Source organism: Microcaecilia unicolor, chromosome 11, assembly GCF_901765095.1.
Source record: "Microcaecilia unicolor chromosome 11, aMicUni1.1, whole genome shotgun sequence".
NCBI classification, from domain to species: Eukaryota; Metazoa; Chordata; class Amphibia; order Gymnophiona; family Siphonopidae; genus Microcaecilia; species Microcaecilia unicolor.
The window spans coordinates 10,300,773-10,322,435 of NC_044041.1; the positions used below are offsets into that span (position 1 = coordinate 10,300,773).

At 45.4% G+C, this 21,663-nt stretch overlaps 1 protein-coding gene across 3 annotated transcripts in view; it reads left to right on the top strand.

Annotated features, from left to right (window-relative positions):
- Positions 1–21,663, top strand: part of RBM19 (RNA binding motif protein 19) — a 258,757-nt gene that overhangs the window by 60,212 nt on the left and 176,882 nt on the right. For all 3 annotated transcript variants that reach the window (XM_030218452.1, XM_030218454.1, XM_030218453.1), the window contains exons 13-17: positions 21–117; positions 1,800–1,910; positions 7,367–7,567; positions 9,091–9,214; positions 18,520–18,656. In XM_030218452.1, the coding sequence (XP_030074312.1) occupies positions 21–117; positions 1,800–1,910; positions 7,367–7,567; positions 9,091–9,214; positions 18,520–18,656 (670 nt within the window). The remainder of the gene's footprint in view (positions 1–20; positions 118–1,799; positions 1,911–7,366; positions 7,568–9,090; positions 9,215–18,519; positions 18,657–21,663) is intronic.

The following is a 21,663-nucleotide window of genomic DNA, read 5'->3' on the forward strand; positions in this document are numbered from 1 at the left end:
AACCTTTCCTCCCTTTTCAGCTCCCATAACTGGAACACGCTGTTCATGGGAACAAATGCTGTTGCAGATGCAATAGCACAGAAGTACAGCACAACCAAAAGCCAAGTGCTGGATCATGTGAGTACTGCAAAAGCCACTCTCTGTCTTGTTGTATTGAGCAGTACGTTTCGAACAAAAAACATATACTGCGTGTCGTTACAAATCGTGTCCTTACAGTGGGTAAAAAGTACATGTGACGTTGCACTGTGTGAGTAAAGGCCGAGTCATTTTATAAAAAACCCATGGAAATGGATTGGACCATTATCTTCCTTAATTGAAAACATCTTTAAAACGTTTTTTTGTTTGTTTTAGCCATGTCAAGTGTTACTGAAAATGTGCTCTGGGAAGTCCCGTTTCTTTCAATGAGTTTGGAATCCCCGAGACTACAGGCAGATTTAGAAAGAATGTCCAAGTCTGTACATCACTTAAGGACATTCATTTCTCATGTATTTTAAAACGAGATCTGCCGTATTTCCGATACATGGTTGATAGTTTTTTGGGTTCAAAGATGAATATATTTCCTGACACATCAAGGGAGGTGTGAGGTCTTGGCTTTTAAGCCAGGAATCATTGCCCTAGGTGGGACCTTCCTAGCGCGATTCCCTTGTAAGTGTTTTATTTCCTTATTACTTATTTGTTTGAACCTAAGAAATTATAAGAGTTTGTGGAAACAGATGAAGAATCCTCTGCAGCAACTTCCTTCAGTTACCACTGTACCGGCTGCAATAACCGATTAACCTTCCTCCCTCAGAAAATGTGAAGTGTAAGATTAACCGTTTTGAGTTTTTCTTACTTTCTTTAAGATTGTTTTCCTGATCTTGGATCTTCCAATTGTGGACAATTATGTAAATATATATTGTTGAGAGAACATGTTTTCCTTTTTATATTAATTTCTGAATTTCCTTACATTTATGTGATAAATGTGAATATAATTAAGTAAAATGATTAAAAAAAAAACGAGATCTGCTGACATATAGCCTGCTCTAAAACAGGGGTTTCCAACATGTGGTTTATGTACCCCAAGGGGTACACGAGACCCTAACAGGGTACACGGTGCCCCAGCAGCACACATCCAAGAGCCAAGTGACTCATCTGTCCTAGGTCTAGCAGGCATCTCCCTTAGAGGCTGACCCAAACTAGTTTTTCAATTACGTAGCTTCCCACTATTCCAAAGCCTGTGGGATAGTTGTGTCCATCAACCAGCAGGTGGATATAGAGAACTGAAAACTGAGCTGAGAGTTCTCTCTCTTGGCATCCAGTCCAGCTCCTTAGTATTTTCTATCTCCAGCAAGTGGATGGTTATAAGTGCTTTGCTCCTGGTCTAGTTGGTCAGCTGGTCCCCAGTTGAACTTTGCAGGTGGCTTGAGTCTGCAGAGTTATAGCTAGAGGTCTTCAGACCTCTGTCTCTGGTGCCTCCCAAGTTTACTTCTTCCGTCCCAGCTCTCCTCTATTTCCTGTGAAGCTCAGCTCTCCTTTTTAAAGTGTAACTCACATGGCTGACATCCTGGGCCAGTGTTAGGCATGCTGTGGCATTGGCAAGGAATTAGGGAGAGGTCCCCTAAAACCCACTGGCAGAATGTGCCTTCAGCTTCAAGCAGGGGCCCAGTACAATGCCCTGTTTGCACCCTCCCCCAAACCCTTGGCATGTCTCTGTTACATGCCTGTAGTTGATAACCTTTCCTGTCTGCCATAAGAAGCCACTCAGCCCTGGGATCAGTCTGTATTGGTTTTTGGCTTATGGCTGTGCTGTTTCCCTGCAGGAGGATAAAGGCAGCATGGCCGTGAGAGTCGCTCTGGGAGAGACCCAGCTTGTGCAGGATGTTCGTCAGTTCCTTCTCAATAATGGTGTCAGTCTGGATTCCTTCAGTCAGGTGAGATCACGTTTGAAGATTCAAGGATAGGATGGCCATGATAGCTCTGCTTACAGCTGTAGGGATCTCCCACGGCATGTAACTCATGTATTTCATTTTGAACTTGGATTTGAAAAGGCAGGTAATTAAATCTCAAAATCCAAGTCCATAAATCCGAATGAAAAGAAGTTGCAAGTAACATGAAACTGTGTTTTTCTAATGGAAACCATCATAAGAGTTTAAGACTTTTGTGTTTATAATTAGCAGGTTTCCATTACTGAACTGTTGGCCTTTGATTGACTTTAAGTATTATTCTAATGAACTAAATCATTTTTTGCAAGTGTAAAGGAAAATATGATGGTATTTGATATACTACCTTTCTGTGGGTACAGTCAGTGATTTATGTATTATATACATTTTGAGCACTTTAACATGTTAACATTTATTACAAACTAGTAAAAAAGGCCCGTTTCTGACACAAATGAAACGGGCGCTAGCAAGGTTTTCCTCGGATTGTGTATGTTTGAGAGAGTGTATGTGTGTGTGAGAGAGAGTGAATATGCGAGTGCGTCTGTGAGAGAGACTGTGTGTGTGAGAATGAGAGTGTGTGCAAGTGCGTATGTGAGACACAGTGTGAGAAAGTGTGTTTCACACAGATACAGTGTGTGCGAGAGAGTGTGTGTGAGAGACACAGACTCTGTGAGACTGAGTGTATGAGACCAAGAGAGTGTGTGAGTGACTGTGTGACACATAGAGAGTGAATGTGATACAGTGTGAGACATAGAGAGAGTGAGAGAGAGAAAGACATTGACTGTGAGAGAGTGTGTGTGTGACAGAGATAACTCTCCCCCCCCCCCCTCTCTGGTGTCAGGCCCCCCCTCCCTCTCTCGTTTCAGGCCCCCCTTCTCTCTCTCTGGTGTCTGAGTGTTACTGTGCAGGACACTGAGCTCTGGCTGTGCTTCAATGAACTGACCAATCCTATGTAATAGAATGCACCTCCAACATTCTGAAGCCGAGAAACCTTGTGTGGTTGGTCACTTCTGCTTGTGACGAACCCGGAAGTACGTGATGTCAATTCAGGAGATGTGGGTTTCACCACCATGCATTTAGAATGTTGGGAGTTGTGGAGGCTTCATAGAATGTTGGAGGTGCGTTTTATATAGAGAGATAACTGGTGGAAGATTGGCGTGGAAAATCAGTTTCATTTCACCTTATCACCCTGCTCCAAGAGGACTCATGGTGGTTTGCAACAAATTAGAACATTAGAATTTAAAATATAATTCATTTACAAAATAGTCAAATACGTTAAAAACCTAATGCAGTCCTGTCTCAGTATGTGGCAAGGATAAGGCTGCTTTTATTCAAGAAAGAGAGTCCCAGGATCTGATTTGTAATAATATGGCTTTTCTGACATCCTGTCTAGATCAGTTTAGGATCACATGAGCAGAAAGCTAGGTGGCTTTTCCGGTATTTTTCCTTCTGTCAATGTAGAAGGACAAAGCATTATTGCAGTTGAAAGGATGTAAGAATGATTCAGCCTTGTTTGAATGAGGTGTAGGAAATAAGGTTTTGGGTGAATATTGGAGACTGTTTTTGGAAGGAACTTCTTGTGCATACCCAAAACTGTCCTGCTGTTCAAGACCTTTGTGTACAGTGAGTTAGCTGCTGGCGCTTGCAGTTCAGTAACTCTCCTGTTAGAGGTAACTAGGGTTAGGAATTATTTGCTAGGATAACAAGACTGTGGGGCCTGTGAGTACGTAAGTACATAAGTAATGCCATACTGGGAAAAGACCAAAGCTCCATCGAGAACAGCATCCTGTCCCCGACAGCGGCCAATCCAGGTCAAGGGCACCTGGCAAGCTACCCAAACGTACAAACATTTCTCTCTATATAAAACGCACCTCCAACGTTCTAATGAAGCCTCTCTTAGCAAAGTGAAGGGGGTGAGATCGCATTGTGTCTGCCCCGCCCACGCGTCAAACGTGATGACGTCGAGGGCGGAGCAATGACACTCAACCAATCGCATCGCTCGGCAGCGAAGCGTCAGGGAAGGAGGCGGCGCTCCCGACGTCTAGCCTTCCCTTCCATGTGTTCCGCCTTCTTCTGATGTCAAGGATGACGTCAAAAGAAGGCGGAACACAGCGAAGGGAAACCTACACGTCGGGAGCACCGCCTCCTTCCCTGACGCTTCGCTGCCGGATCCGCCACGGAGGTAAATTTAAAAACAAGAAAAAAACAAAAACACGCATGTTGGGGGGAGAGAAGAGGGTGGCCAGTAAAGTACAACAATGGGAGCGGGAGGGCAGGGAAGAAACGACAGCATGGATGCGAAGGGGGGGGGGAGAAGAGGGCGTGCCAGGCTGGCACATGGGAGAGAGAGGAGCATGGATGCGAGGGGGGGGGTCATGGAAGGGAGAGAGGGGACTTGCTGGAAAAGGATGAATGGAGGCGGCAGGGGACAGAGGAGCATGGATGGCCATGGATTGGGAGGGCAGGGCTCAGGGAGAGAGGGCAATTGCTGGAAAGGGATGAATGGAGGGGGCAGGGGACAGAGGACCATGGATGGGCATGGATTGGGAGGGCAGGACTCAGGGAGAGAGGGGAATTGCTGGATAGGGATGAATGGAGGGGACAGATGGGCATGGATGGATATGGATTGCAGGGCAGGCCTCAGGGAGAGAGGGGTATTGCTGGATAGGGATGAATGGAGGGGCCAGGTGACAGAGGAGCATGGATGGGCATGGATTGGAAGGGCAGGACTCAGGGAGAGGGGAATTGCTGGATAGGGATGAATGGAGGGGACAGATGGCCATGGATGCATATGGATTGCAGGGCAGGCCTCAGGGAGAGAGCGGAATTGCTGGATAGGGATGAATGGAGGGGCCAGGTGACAGAGGAGCATGGATTGGACTCACACTTTCACTCTGACTCTCAAACAGTCACTCTCACATACACTCTCCCAAACATACACACTCCGAGGAAAACCTTGCTAGCGCCCGTTTCATTTGTGTCAGAAACGGGCCTTTTTTACTAGTTAATACATGTTATTCCCAAAATTGTGGATTTTTCCCAAGTCCATTTAGTAGGGGTCTATGGACTTGTCCTTTAGGAAACCGTCTAACCCCTTTTTAAACTCTGCTAAGCTAACCGCCTTCACTACGTTCTCCGGCAACGAATTCCAGAGTTTAATTATGCATTGGGTGAAGAAAGATTTTTCTCTGATTTGTTTTAAATTTACTACACTGTAGTTTCATCGCATGCCCCCTAGTCCTAGTATTTTTGGAAAGCGTGAACCAGACGCTTCACATCCACCTGTTTCACTCATTATTTTATATACCTCTATCATGTCTCCCCTCAGCCGTCTCTTCTCCAAGCTGAAAAGCCCTAGCCTCCTTAGTCTTTCTTCGTGAAGCAGTTTACATTGGGATTTGCTTGTACTAATCTTATTCCTGATGGAGGAAGAAAAGATACCAGTGTTTCAGTGTTGGTGTTGGCATGCAATATACATTTAAATTGCAGCATTATAAATTGCTCCTGTGAATAAAAGTGCGCTAAAGACACTCGCTGGATTCCCCACAAATGGCACTGGTGCGCCCCCCCCCCCCCCCCACACACACAATTCCTCCCTTCCCCCGGCCAACTCCACAAATGTCCATGGTGAACCAGCACAATGCATCCCATAGTGAGGCCAGTCTGGTGGAGCCTAACCCCATTGTACTGCACAGAGTCGGGCACCGTCCTTTTTTGTAGATGGCAGTGCAGAGTCAGGCGCAAGCACACATTGCTCCTACCTCTTGATGTAGAGGTGCTGGGGTGGGGGGCAGCACCTGACTTGAGGAAAGTATTCCAAAAGGCTTTAAAATTCAAAAACTTAAAAAAAAATTCATAGAATATAAATGCAGAAATTTTGGAGGTGGAAAATGATAAAGGGGCTGGGACGACTTCCCTATGAGGAAAGACTAAAGCGGCTAGGGCTCTTCAGCTTGGAGAAAAGGCGGCTGAGGGGAGATATGATAGAGGTCTATAAAATAATGAGTGGAACGGGTAGACGTGAATAATTTGTTTACTCTTTCCAAAAATACAAGGACTAGGGGGCATTTGATGAAGCTACAAAGTAGTAAATTTAAAACGAATCGGAGAAAATCTTTCTTCACTCAACGTGTAATTAAACTCTGGAGTTCGTTGCCAGAGAATGTGATAAAGGCAGTTAGCTTAGCGGGGTTTAAAAAGGGTCTGGACGGCTTCCTAAAGGAAAAGTCTATAGACCATTATTAAATGGACTTGGGAAAGTCCACTGCTTATTTCTGGGATAAACAGCATAAACTGTTTTGTACTTTTTGGGGGATCTTGCCAGGTATTTGTGACCTGGATTGGCCACTGTTGGAAACAGGATACTGGGCTTGATGGACCTTTGCTCTTTCCCAGTGTGGCAATACTTATGTACTTGTAAGTGAAGAAAAATGGAACCATGGCCATGGAGATGCCTGTAGGAAGTGCTGTTGACAGTTTCAGTGTTACAGAAATAGTTTGGGACCCAGGAGACCAGGGCTGAAATCTTATTTTTCCCGCCAGTATGCTCGGTGGCCTTAGGTCAGACCATTTTAATTTCTGTTGCTTTAGTGACTATCTTAAGACTGTAAGGTTGGGGTAAAGAATTGTACCTGTAAGTAACAGTACCATGGTCTAGGCTGCTCCAGAAATGCCAAATTAATATTTAGCAGCACAGTGTCAAAAGATTAATGGGGAGCATCTGACGACTGTTGGACGGGTTGGACGGTTTCCTAAAGGACAAGTCCATAAACCGCTACTAAACGGACTTGGAAAAATCCAAAATTCCAGGAATAACATGTATAGGATGTCTGTACATTTGGGAAGCTCGCCAGGTGCCCTTGGCCTGGATTGGCCGCTGTCGTGGACAGGATGCTGGGCTCGATGGACCCTTGGTCTTTTCCCAGTGTGGCATTACTTATGTACTTATGTCCTCTACTTGGCTCACTTTTATTACATAGAGCAGTGATTTAACCTATTGTGATGTCATAGTGGCTCATTCCACCAATAAGAGCCAACCTCATTAGTGATGTCACAATGGCTTGATTGTATAGAATGTTTGTATGTTTGGGAAGCTCGCCAGGTGCCCTTGGCCTGGATTGGCCGCTGTCGTGGACAGGATGCTGGGCTCGATGGACCCTTGGTCTTTTCCCAGTATGGCATTACTTATGTACTTATGTTGGTAGACTGTCAAACTGACTGAACTAGAGCACTTTCTGTCCATTATTAAGGAAACATTTTGGTCCAGTCGAACCGACACCTTGTTTTTCATAATTCATCAAAATATCAAACCTTTCCTGAACTGTACCAATGAAGCAGTTTTCTGAATATAAAACTGCTGATTTTGATGTCTTTGGCCACAAGAAAATCATTGGCAATTTTAACCAGGCTTCATGGCTGTTGGTTTGTTCACCCTCGTTTCTTTGCAGGCGGCAGGGGAACGGAGTAAGACTGTGATGCTGGTGAAAAACCTCCCTGCTGGCACTAGGACAGTGGAGCTAGAGGAAGTTTTTGGAAGATACGGTGACCTCGGGCGTGTGCTGCTCCCAGAAGGTGGAATCACGGCCATTGTGGAGTTCCTTGAGCCCACAGAGGCTAAACGAGCATTTACCAAACTGGCATATAGCAAGGTAATGAGACTCTGATTTGTCACGCTCATGGCAGGGTATTTACTTAAATAGTTGAATCTAATGGCGGGAATGAGATCTAGAAGTTGATGCTTGCTGATCTCCCTTCTGATTGATTTACTGATTTTCCACCCTACACAAAGGCAGCTTACAACCAAGCATGCTTAATACCATACATAATAACAAACAAAGCGACAATACTTAATATAAACAATATCAAATGATATAAACAGGTGAAAATAAGATATAGGAGGTCATAGGAGCCAACTTTTCAAAATGATTGGAGGTGCTCCCCCTCTCACTCCCCCTCCCCTCCCCCCGAGTTCCAGGCCTGCCTGCCTCCCTCCCTCCGTGGTCCAGGCCCCCTTCCTCCGAGTTCCAGGCCCCCCTTCCTCCCGCCCTCCGAGTTCCAGGCCCTCCTTCCTCCCTCCCTCCAAGTTCCGAATTTTAAAAGTCATCTTTCCTCGGGGTCCCGGCGGCAGCAGTGAAAGGCGTGCAGGCTCGGCGCTTCAGCCTTCCCTTCTCTCTCAGCTCTGGTCCCGCCCTCATTTCCTGTTTCCGCAAGGGCGGGACCAGAGCTGAGAGAGAAGGGAAGGCTGAAGCGCCGAGCCTGCACGCCTTTCACTGCTGCCGCCGGGACCCCGAGGTAAGATGACTTTTAAAATTCTGGGCAGCACGCAGGAAGGCGAGGGCGGACCAGCGGAGGACTGAGGGAGAAGAGGGCAGGGCAGGTCAGGCTGGCGAAGGGAATTTCCGGTTCCGGTGGATGAAATATATTGGGGGTGCTCGAGCACCCACGGAGTCGGCGCCTATGTAGGAGGTAATTCTATAAAGCACATCAAAATTTAGGCGCCAAAATGGTGTGTATTCAGTACAAATTCTGGATTGGCATCTGGGCGCCTGGATTCCATTATAGAATACTGGCATAAGTCGGCATCTTGGTACGCCCACTTCTGCCATATGTACAGCAGGCGTAAATGTGCGCACCTGAATGTAAGATTAATGTGCGTTAAGCTCTAGTATTCTATAATCTTAGTGCGCAAGTGACACTTACATTTAGGTGAGAACGTTATAGAATGAGGGTGATAAGCACGTTTCCTGCCAGAAACAATTCCTTCCCTAAAATACAGAATTCATGTGCCCCCCCCCCCCCCCAATCAGCTAGTGTTCCCGCTCTATCCACATGACTTTTCAGAGTTTTTTTTTTCTTTTTAAAGGAGGCACTTTCATCGTGCAGTCCGATGTGCACAGGGAACACTTTCCATTCCTTTCCCGATGCCCAGCTATAGAAAAGGCACAATTCCTGGTTTCTGCAAAATGGACCTTTTTTTTAGGGAGGGAAATGTCAGTAGACTTTGGCCTGCCTCTGTTCTCAAAGATCTAGCGGCCTGAATATCTTCAGTGGGGCATATTAAATAGTAAGATGTCTTGCTGTGCCCCTGTTTTCTCTGTGGTCCTCTCACAACCTTTCCGTGCCCTGCACCTGTTCCGTTTCACTTTTACCTCCAGCTCTTTCTCTCCCTCAGTTTCAGCACGTTCCACTGTATTTGGAGTGGGCCCCTATGGGGGTCTTTAACCATCCTCCTCCCAGGAAGGAACAGAGTTCAGACTTGGGAGCCACAGAAGAAAGGAAAACAGAGCCAGAAGAAGGTAATGACCCCGAAGGGAGGGGGGTGGGAGACAGCATTTACATTTTACTTGTCCTTTTTCTTCCCAACTTCATTATTAGCCTGTACAAATCAGTTGCCATTCCTCTAGGTAGTAGTGATTGTATGTTGCTGAATCAATATACGCAGTACTGAGTCATCTAACTGGTGTCCTCTCCCCACCCCACCAACAAAGAGCGTATATCCTGCATATATCCTGTAGTCCACATCCCGGAATTTTAACATATCACATAATGGCTGTAAAAAGTTATTAAACAGTATTACTGATGAAACTGAGCCCTGAGGGACAGCCTTCCCAAATAGTGAACCTCTTAAACCTCACCATCCCATTTATTTTTTCCATATAGAAGTTAAATCACTCGGAAACTTTCCCCCCTTAAACCCAACCGCCAAAGACAGCAAAGCAATAAAGAATGGTTCACATTTCAAATGCTGATGACACATCGAGTGATACAAAACAATATTGCACGTTATTATCTAGTCCTTTCTTAATGACATCAAACATCGATAACATCAACATTTCTGTTGTATATCCTAATTGAAAACTATACAATTAGGCCTGCATTTTGATAATTTTTAATCGTGATTAATCACTCTAAAGTATTGTATGTATTTATTTCCACTGCAGCTCTTTGTGACTCTGGGCAAGTCACTTAGGGGGTCTTTTTCAAAGGCACGCTAGCGTTTTTACTGTGCTCTAAGCTCACACCTATGGGTATCTCTAGCATTTAACGTTCTTATTTTTAGAGTGTGCTAAAAACTGTAGCTCGCCTTTGTAAAAGGACACCTCAGTCCTCCATTGCCCAAGGTACAAAATAAGTACGTGTACATAATGTTAACTGTTTTGATTGTAACCACAGAAAGGCAGTATATCAAATCCCATCCCCCTTCCGTTCCCCTAAAGGACTGATAATCCTCCCTCCTTATCCCCAGGTCCAACATCTCTTCCTTTCTTTTTCTTTCCTTCTCTTTTCATCCCCTGGGTCCATTATTGCTTTTTCTTTCCTGGGGTCCAATATCTCTCCCTCCCCTCTATCCCTATGAGCAGCAACGCGGATTTGGTGGTGAGCAGCTCCAAGCTCTTCTCGTGGCTGCTGGAGCTCACTGCCTTGGCCATAGCTTCCATCAGTCGCCCCTCCAGTTGTGCTGGCAGATCTGTAGCTCACTCCCCGCCCCCCTCCTCTGTTGGTCTACCTTAAAAGTGGTCTCCAGAAGTGTCAGCATTGCACATCATGCTGCCTGTGCCTGCACCAAAGCTTTCGCTCTGGCCCACCCTGCCTTTTCTGAGATCACATCTTGTTTCTGCATGGGCAGGGTTGGACCAGCCTGCAGGCAGCATATATGTAATGCTGCCACTAGCAAGGACCAACAGAAGGGCACCTTTAACGTAGACTGGGGTATGTGCGTGTGGGGTAGTAATGAATCACGGAGGATGGAAAGATTTCGGATTGCACCAAGGATAGGGGTTGGGAGTGGAAGAGAGCAGAAGAGATGTTTGGAGAAGACTGGATGGACCGTACGGGCCTTTTTTTCTGCCATCATCTACTATGTTAAAGGAGATGCTGCAGTATGATTAATGCATTAATTGCAGAGTTAACTGTGATTTAAAGTGCAGCCCTACTAACAATGTAGCTCTGTCAGAAAAGACCATCAATTGCTGTAATACTAATTTTGTGATAATTTTTACCATAACTAGTAGAACAGAAATTACTCTAAAATTATTAGGAATTGATTGCTCTAACTGTGCTTTCTTCAACCAAGGCTTAACGGTTGATATTTTTAACTGTGTACGAAAATACCTTCACGTCATGGTTTATTTTGTTTGCCAGACTCCTCAAAATGATACGTTAACATGTCCTTACGTGTACTCATCTATAACGTTTTAGTAAAACTCAGGAATTTATTTACATTAAATTGATATATAAGTTGGTTCTTACATGTGGCTGCTGAGTTTTAGTAAGACAACGTCTCTAAAGGCCAGGCAAAAAGAATTGCCCCTTCCCCATTATATGTGTACAAAGGGAAAAAAAAAAAAATAAAGGATTCAGTATTAATGTTTGGATATATAAAGAAGAAAAGTCTATTAAGTGAATAATGTGCCAGGCCATTCTGAGGATCTGTTCTATTGCCTTAATATTTCCCCGACTCTCCTTCCTCTGTCCCTGCCTGGAATTTACAGCTTTTGTCATATTGGGTTCAGAAGTGCTTACTATAACGTGTCTGATTGCTGAGCCCAAGCGCAAGCTCCCTCAGGCTTTAATGGGAGGATGTAAAGGCACTGAGCAGGAGAAAGGGACAGCTGATCCCCAGGCCAGTGAATGGGGCCTAGTCTGTGTATTAATTTCAAGCCCCAGTGAACTCCTTATGCAGGGTGAATTCCCAGTGTGCTTATTTCAAGGACACGACCTTACCTTCCCCAGCCTGCCACTTCTCCCTTTTCATCCTCCTGCCTCCTTTGCGTTCCCTCATGCGTATCGCAGTCCTGCAACATCGATTTTTCTTCTTCTGTTTCCTTAATAGCAGGGGCGTTTTGAGAACATTTCCCTCTCCCTTTCCTCAAGCAGTCTTTGAAATATGAAGGCATAAAAATGAAAAGCTTTCTTCTTTCCTGCTTTGTGTAAAGGGAGGGGGGAGGGGACACCGGGGATGCAAAAAAAAAAAAGAGAGGGTGGTTTTATCTCCTCCTAACTGAGACCCTCATTGTAAGATAAGGGGCTTTAACCTAGAGGTGGGGGGGATAACTGCTTGAACCTGATAACAGGTCCTTCAGGCATCCCCCGTGTGTTTGGGGTTGGGGAGGGAGAGGGCATTAATGCAGCCCCATGTGTTTTTTGTGATAACTGCTCATGAAAGCATGTTTCCCATCAATCTTTTTGTTTTTCGGGGGGGGGGGGGGGGGGGGGGGGGGGTCATTTTTTTTTTTCATTCTTGTTTTCTTCCTCTGTCTTACTCTGAAGTTGTGCATGTACTCTACAGAGAAAAACTCTTTCTTTTCTCTATATTCTTCCATTTCACGTCCTCCGCTTCTCCACATTTTTGGTTTCCCTCTTTCTCTCAGGCTGACACTCAAAGCCGTGCACAGATGGGCCCACTACACAACAGTTATGCAAAAAAAAGAAAAAAGGCTCAGCAATGCTCAAAGCAAATGACGTTTAAATTTTATGCATGGTTAAATCTTGCTGTTAAACAGGAAGTGGAGGGAGGAACGTGCTTGAGACACGCACACAAAGGTATTACGGTAAGCATGGCTCTTGTGCACATGCCCAGACGGAAACAGAAGTGCCAGCACACATTGGCGCTCTTTTTTTCAGCACCTAAAAATATGAGCCTCACAAATATTACTGGCACATGACATTTTTATGAAGCTCATATTTAGGCGCAGAAGAGCAGGTGCGGATATGTGCATTTTTTCCTTCCTGTCTGTCTTTAAAACTTGCAGGAGCCTCCTTCCATTTGTGAAAGAAGGCATAACTGGCACTTCAGTCTAAAAAAAAATTGATGATTATCTCTCTATATAAAAGGCAACACCAACGTTCTATGAAGCCTCCAGCCGGAAGTGTGAAGGGGGCGAGATATCCGGTTTCACTATGAGTGTCTGCCCCGCCCTCTCTGTAACACAGTCAGTGAAGGAAAACAGCAGAGCACGAAATCAAATCGCTGGCTCTGTAACAGTGAAGGACTCAGAGGGGGGAGGGGAGAGAGGCCAGAGGGCAGGGACACACACACTCCCACATGCACACAGAAGAAAACATTGCTAGCCCCCGTTTCATTTGCATCAGAAACGGGGCTTTTTTACTATCTCTTTATATAAAAGGCAACAGCAACGTTCTATGAAGCCTCCAGCCGGAAGTGTGAAGGGGGCGAGATATCCAGTTTCCCTATGAGTGTCTGCCCCGCCCTCTCTGTAACACAGTCAGTGAAGGAAAACAGCAGAGCACGAAATCAAATTGCTGGCTCTGTAACAGTGAAGGACTCAGAGGGGGGAGGGGAGAGAGGCCAGAGGGCAGGGACACACACACTCCCACATGCACACAGAAGAAAACATTGCTAGCCCCCCCGTTTCATTTGCATCAGAAACGGGGCTTTTTTACTATCTCTTTATATAAAAGGCAACACCAACGTTCTATGAAGCCTCCAGCCGGAAGTGTGAAGGGGGCGAGATATCCGGTTTCCCTATGAGTGTCTGCCCCGCCCTCTCTGTAACACAGTCAGTGAAGGAAAACAGCAGAGCACGAAATCAAATCGCTGGCTCTGTAACAGTGAAGGACTCAGAGGGGGGAGGGGAGAGAGGGCAGGGAGTGGGACACACACACTCCCACATGCACACAGAAGAAAACATTGCTAGCCCCCCGTTTCATTTGCATCAGAAACGGGGCTTTTTTACTATCTCTCTATATAAAAAGCAACACCAACGTTCTATGAAGCCTCCAGCCGGAAGTGTGAAGGGGGCGAGATATCCGGTTTCCCTATGAGTGTCTGCCCCGCCCTCTCTGTAACACAGTCAGTGAAGGAAAACAGCAGAGCACGAAATCAAATCGCTGGCTCTGTAACAGTGAAGGACTCAGAGGGGGGAGGGGAGAGAGGCTAGAGGGCAGGGACAAACACACTCCCACATGCACACAGAAGAAAACATTGCTAGCCCCCGTTTCATTTGCATCAGAAACGGGGCTTTTTTACTAGTTATTATTATTTGTTACATTTGTATCCCACATTTTCCCACCTTTCGCGGGCTCAATGTGGCTTACATATAACCGTTAGTGGCGTTGTGGTATAATGGGGGAAGAAGAGTCAGGTAATGTGCGTTACAGTCTTTGGTTATATTCTGTCGCAAGTGACCGGTATTTTTATGTTGGGTCGGTGGGGTATGCTCTTCTGAACAAGTCTGTCTTTAGTGCTTTCCGAAAATTTAGGTGGTCGAGCGTAGTTTTTACTGCTTTTGGCAATGAGTTCCATAGTTGTGCACTTAGGTAGGAAAAGCTGGTTGCATAGGTGGATTTGTGATTTGTATTTGAGTCCTTTGCTGCTTGGGTAGTGGAGGTTTAGGTATGATTGTGCAGATTTTGTGGTGTTTCTGGTTGGCAGGTCAAAGAGGTCTGTCATGTATCCCGGTGCCTCACCGTAAATAATTTTGTGCAGATTTTGAAAGTGATCTGTTCTTTGATTGGTAGCCAGTGCAGTTTTTCTCTGAGTGATTTGGCGCTGTCAAAATGTGTTTTTCCAAATATAAGCCTGGCTGCTGTGTTTTGGGCGGTCTGAAGTTTCTTTATGATTTGATCCTTGCATCCCGCACAGATTCCATTACAGTAATCTGCGTGGCTTAATACCATGGACTGAACCAGGTTACGAAATAGTTCCCTCGGAGAGAATGGTTTTACACGTTTGAGTTTCCACATTGAGAAAAACATTTTCTTTATGGTGGATTTCGCTTGGGTCTCTAGTGATAGGTTACAGTCGATTGTTACTCTGAGAATTTTCAGGCTGTCTGAGACAGGAAGGGTGTATCCTGGGGTGTTAATGTTTGTGGGTTTGTAAGTATTGTATTGGGATGAGATAATGAGACAGTGTGTTTTTTCTGTATTGAGTTTTAGTTGGAATGCATTTGCCCATGAGTTCATGATGTTTAAGCTTAGTTTGATTTCATTGGTGATTTCCACCAGATTATGTTTGTATGGGATGTATAGTGTAACGTCATCAGCTTAGATAAATGGATTGAGGCCATGGGTTCATAGGGTCTTGGCTAGTGGGGTCATCATGAGGTTTAAGAGGATTGGTGATAATGGTGAACCTTGCGGTACTCCACAGCCTGGTTTCCACGGTGACGATATGTTTGTTTTTGATTTCACTTGATATGTTCTTGTGGTTAGAAAGCCCTTAATTCAATTCAGAGTGCCACCACTGATTCGGAAGTATTCTAGGAGTCTTAGCAGTATGTTATGGTTGACCATGTCAAATTGGAGGAGGAGAATGCTCTTGCCTATTGCTATTTTGCTGCTTGAATTTGGTTAGGAGAGTGAGTAGTACTGTTTCGGTGCTGTGTAGGGGTCGAAATCCTGATTGTGACTCGTGTAGTATAGTGAATTTGTTTATGTAATCATTGAGTTGTTTGTTCACCAGTCCTTCCATGAGTTTGACTACTAATGGGATAGAAGCTACTGGGCGGTAGTTGGTAATGCCATTTGTTTTTTTCTTGGTGTCTTTTGGTATTGGGGTGAGCAGGATGTTGCCTTTTTCTTGAGGTTATATACCCTGTTGTAACATGAATTTTAAGTGGGATGTAAGATCTATTATGAAGCGTTGGGGGGCAGATCATATTAGGTAGCTGGGGCAGGTGTTCAGTTGACAGTGGCTGTTTGAGTATTGTTTAATCGCCTGGGTAGCTGTGTCGGCAGTGAGTAAAGAAGGGAAGGGAAATGGGACTTGATATACCGCCTTTCTGAGGTTTTTTTTGCATCTACATTCAAAGCGGTTTACATATATTCAGGTACTTATTTTGTACCAGGGGCAATGGAGGGTTAAGTGACTTGCCCAGAGTCACGAGGAGCTGCAGTGGGAATCGAACTCAGTTCCCCAGGATCAAAGTCCACTGCACTAACCACTAGGCTACTCCTCCACGCCAAGCAAAATTTGACCATATTTGTTGGTCAGCAGGATATTCACCAGGGAGTGGATCTAGACCATTAATGACGTTTTCTATGTCCATGTTGTTCTGAGGTAGGGTTTTGCTTAGGTTTCTGATTATTTCATTGAAATATTTAGCAAGGTTGTCCTCAGATGGGATGTCAGTGTTGGTTGTGGTGACCGGTGTTGTGTCCAGTAGTTTGTTCACGAGATGGTATAGTTTCTTCGAGTTTTTGTAGTCCGGCCCAATTTTAGTTTTGTAGTACGACCTACTGCCTCTGACCTGGTGAAAACTTCTCAGTGTTAGAGGCCAGCACTCCCATCTGTGCATTGCAGAGCAATTCTTACTGACCTCATTACCATACATTTCCATACAATTTGCAGCCATCTTTACCACACACTTAACACCGGCGCACAAGCTCGCTGATCATTCAGTGCACAATAATGTACGTGCAAAACGAGCATTAACTACATGTCAGTGCTGGCCTAGAGCATCAGCCCCTCTCTCGCCTGCTACATAGTAACATAGTAGATGACGGCAGAAAAAGACCTGCACGGTCCATCCAGTCTGCCCAAGAAGATAAATTCATATGTGCTACTTTTTTTTATTTGTACTGTCCTCTTCAGTGCACAGTCCGTATAAGTCTGGCCAGCCCTATCCCCGCCTCCCAACCACCAACCCCGCCTCCCAACCACCAGCTCTGGCACAGACCGTATAAGTCTGCCCAGCACTATCCCTGCCACCCACCACCGGCTCTGGCACAGACCGTGTAAGTCTGCCCAGCACTATCCCCGCCTCCCAACCACCGGCTCTGGCACAGACCGTATAAGTCTGCCCAGCACTAGTCCCGCCTCCCAACCACCAGCCCCAGCACAGACCGTATAAGTCTGCCCAGCACTAGTCCCCCCTCCCAACCACCAGCCCCAGCACAGACCGTATAAGTCTGCCCAGCACTAGTCCCCCCTCCGAACCACCAGCCCCAGCACAGACCGTATATGTCTGCCCACACTAGCTCCGCCTCCCAACCACCAGCTCTGCCACATAGTAGATGACTGCAGATAAAGATCTGTCCGGTCCATCTAGTCTACCCAACAAGATAAAGTCGCTACATATGGCATGTGATACTTCATATGTATACCTGGTCTTGATTTGTCATTTTCAGGGCACAGACCATAGAAGTCTGCCCAGCACTGCCCTTGTTTTAAAATTTCTGAAGTTAAACGTTCTGGAGCTTGTCAGGGGCTTTGACATTAACAAGCCCTCGATAAGCTCCAGTCCAGACCATCCAAATCTATTCAGCCACGATTAGGTCACAGACAGTAGAAGTCTGCCCAGCACTGGTCTTATTACTTCAACTTCTGAAGCTGAATCTGTTTAGCCTTCTAACTTTTTAGCATCCTCTCTTCCTTTTAAGCATTTTGCTTATTCCTTTCTCTTTGTTGCTCTTCTAAACTTCTCTATGCTTTTCTTGATTGGGCCTAGATTTGATTCCTGCATTGTAGTCCAGTACAGGGCTGTGGTCGGAATCAGGGACTGAGTCTGGTTTTTTTTTTTTGTTGTTTTTGTTTTTAAATGTTTTATTTATTTATTTTTGCTGTGTTCTAGGACCTTTTTAAAATTGTCATCGGAAAATGTTTTTGTTTGTTTTATTTTCAATTTTAGGTTAGTTTTGTCATTGGGAAACCTGATCAAATTGAGCTGAAGGACTAATTAACCATTTGCATTAGAAATAATTTTACTTGCAATTCACCAAAATTAGCCTTAGTGGGAAAAATGTTATCACAGACTATGTAGAACTTGAAAGTTAAGTAATCAGAGCTGGGCATTTAGGGAATAATTCTTTTAAAGTTGTGTCCCAATTTTGATCCCCTGTTGGTGTATGCTGAGCACCAATTCTATACAGGTTCTTGGCGCGCCAGAAATGTAATGTGCCTTCAGTTATGCCTGCCATAGACCTGGTGTAATCATTGACAAGTTAATGTGACAAGGATGTGCGCAACTTATAGGATTCTGTATGGTATGTGTGTCGACTGGTGCCTCTGCATGCCCCCTAACACTTACATGCTTGTTGGCGCAGTTTTTCTTGGCAATGAAGTGTTAACTGTAGGTGCCAGTTTGTAGGATTGCCTCCATGGAGAGTAATTTTATAACTGGGCACCTGGTTTAAGAAGGGTAAGTAGGCGCCTTGTTCTAATAAAAATACTAGCGAAAGTGACGGAAATTGCACGTAGATTGCAGGCATGGACATAGACTATCATATGTTATAATCTGTATGTCTGCTTGTGAACTCCACCTGTGCTTTGCCCAAACTCTACCTATATGCATCCCTGCTGGCTAGGCATACACTATCCTGTCATGGCATGACATGACATGTACTTATACGCTGTTGTGTGTTTTATAACAGGCCATTTATGTGTGTATGTGGCCTGATACACATGAAAATGACTTTGTAAAATGAACCTCCTTAATGCTGATTAGGTAAAGCTTCCATTAGAGCCAGTGTGCCTAACTCCTCTGACCTTAAATGTCCCCATGTCTGAACACCTTGATCATAGCGGTGAGCTAAAAAGACTTTGGGAGACACCAACTTGTTCACTTCAGTTGAGAAGATGGTTTAAGATCTTCATGGTAGAGAAAATGATTTTTGCCCCTCTGCTCTTCTCTTCTAGCTCTTGGCGAAATGACAGGATCTCTGAAGAGCAGTAAAGAGGTCATTGTAGAGGAGGAAGAGGAAGACAGCATTTTTGGTTGCACTCTATTCATCAAAAACCTGAAGTTCTCTACTACAGAGGAGACGCTGCAGGCGGTAAGTAATTTAGTGTCGTTGAGGGATATGTGTAATGGTTTGACTGTTTATTTTTACATGGGTGAGGTTTCTGTTAACCAATGCAGTTGGCCCAAATCAAGTCTGTGTAACTCGATAAACTCAGTTCATTATTGTCTACCAGACCAGTCCAGAACGAATGGGTTTTGCTCTACTACCAGCAGATGGAGACAGAGACTGAAAGTTTGTGAGATCTGCCCTATATATATATATATATATATATATATATATATATATATATATATAGGGCACCTTATACTTACGTTGTCCTCTGTATTCTGACGTTAGAAGATGGTAGAGGAGCATACCATGAATTGTTCTGGTATATTGGTTGGGCTGGTTTGGAGAACTGGTTACTAGTTGAGCCCAGGCAGGTAGAGAATTTCCAGAGTCCTCTGTACTAGCTCTGGAGAGTACCTGAAGGAGTCCAGTCTCCCCCACCCCACCTCTCCCTGCCTCAGTTTCTTTACACTCTTCTTCATCCCCCCTTCCTCCACTCGTGGTCCAGAAAAAAAATAAAAGAAGCTGTTGTTGGGAGATGAAAGTTGGGCAAATATGGGGGGCTCTTTTCTCATGTCTTCAGAGGGAGGTGGGGGCTGAGAACAGGGGAACTCCAACAGTTTGGCTGCAAAGTGTGAGAGACAGAGCCCTCCATTGGGGTGCCAGGAGTCACCTGTTTATACTGGGCTGTAGTTCAAAATGCCGGGAGTGGGGTGTGTTGCTTTAGCGTTATTGACCGCATGAGTATAAGGCTGCAGATGAAGGCTCTGGTAGTGCATGCCATTTGTTGTTCTTACGGCAGCAGCTGCCAGGGGAATTCAGGCTTGTGCCATGGGGAAGCAGCAGGGCATTCTGTCCTCTGAGAGTAGAAATTGGGGGCCTGGGAGGTAAGCAGAGTCAGAGAGTTCTGCTGCCATTTCTGCTCAGGGAGTTGCTGATACATATTGCATCGTGAGAGCAGCCACCATTTTGCAAGAAAATGATGGCAGATAAAATCTAGATAGCCTATTGAGTCTGCCCATCCTTACCAGCTAATAAGCTCTGCAATCCCTTCCTCTCACTTAGAGATCCTATGTGCTTGTTCCATGTTTCCTTGAACTCAGATACAGTCCTTGTTTCCACTTTCTCCACTGGGAGGCATTCCATGCATCCACCACCCTTTCCTTAAAGAAGTATTTCCTTAGGTTACTCCCAAGTCTGTCCCCTTTCACCTTCATCCGGAGCTCATCATTCCAGAGCTTCCTTTCAGTTGAAAGAGACTCATCCAGGGCTTGTGGAGCTTCTCACTTTCCACTGAAGAGCCTGAGTATGTGAAAAGGCCAAGGCTTGATCCACAGGAGGATTGGGAAGTTCAGTTGGTTACTGGTTTGGATTGTTGGACAACTGTCAGCTTTTCAGACTGAGGTGGGACTCCCTTAAGAGCCTCTGAAGGAAGGGGAGGTCCCTGTTGGAAACAGGGATGACTCTTCAGTTGTTTGGCTTTTTTTCTGCCAGACGTTATCACTCAGGCTTTGGAAGCGTTGAGAATTTCAGAGGCTCCAGTACAAGAGCAATTGATGTTGGGGGGACCCCATTCTAGTGTGAAAGGTCTTGAAATTAGTTTTAGACCCTGAGGCAATCTGAGCCATGATTTTGGCTTGGTGGGATACCCAGAGGCCAGTCTCAGAGTTGGCTGGGCTAATGGCAAACTTTCCCAGAAGTTGGTAGGCACTAACAAAACATCCATTCTGGTAGGAGATGCTGTGTGTCCAGGGCACGTTTTGGATTGGATTCAACAGCATGGCGACGACAGACAAAGTTGTTTGTCTTCTGCAGTCATTGGGTTGGGTGATCAGTTTCGAGAATGGCAGATTAACTTCATCGCAGATGCTGGACTATCGGGGCATTGTATTCAACACTGCGATGGAAAGGACTTTCCTTACGGTTGATGCTGGTTCATCAGATTTGTTTTCTCCTCAGTTAAGAAGGTCCAGAGTCTGGGACTATGTCCAGGTTCTGGGGTCAGTGACAGCGGTGATGGTTTCTGGTGTGATAGAAGTACGACCTTCATCTTCCTTGGAAACTGGTTGCCAGACAGAGTATGTAGTGGGGTTATTACCCAGAAATTTGACCGTCAGAGCTCACTTTCCGATAATACAATGGGAGGTGGTCTCAACGAATGCCAGTGATGGGTTGGGGTGCTCATTACAAGTTCCATCTGGCACAGTGCAACTGGATGGGACAGGAGTCTCAGCAGTCAAGCTCAGGGCAGTGTGGAATGTCTTACATGACTTTGATCTCTTTCTGGAGGGAGCTTTCTCTGACAATGGAACAACAGTAGTTTATAACAAGCAAGGAGAGACCTGTAGCTGCCTGATGGCTGTGGAGGCAGCCTCCCTCATGAGTTGGGTGAAGAAACATCTCTGCTTGTCGGCAGCTCACATCGTGGGGTCCTTGAATATAAAGACAGACTTTGTCAGCAGGCACGCCTGGACCTGGAAGAACAGGAACTATCCAGCCAGGTGATTCAGCTGTTAGTGGACCGATGGGTTCTCTGCTTCTGGACTTGATAGCAACAAAAAGGAATGTGAAAGTGCCCAAGTTCTTCAGCTGTCTGAAAGAACGGGTGTGATGGGGATAGATGCCCTACTGTATGCCGTCCTTCCTTGGCCCATAGTAGACCACATGTTGAAAAGGATTGCATTGCAGTAGTGCCGAATAATTCTCATAGCCCTGGATTGGATGCAGAGGCCATGGTATGCGGACCTGATTTGACTGTTGGACAGGGGGTCATCGCCATCTTCCGCAGGTACATGGCCTGCTGAGGCAAGGTCCAGTGCTTTTTAAGTACACCAGAAGCAGAAAGCTTGCGAGGGAATCAGTGGGACCATTAAGATCATGAACGAGCAAAAGGGGCACTCAGGGAGGACAATGACATAGCGGACAAACTGAATTAATTCTTTGCTTCGGTCTTACAGAAGATGATTCAAGAGATCTGGGATGGTTTTCA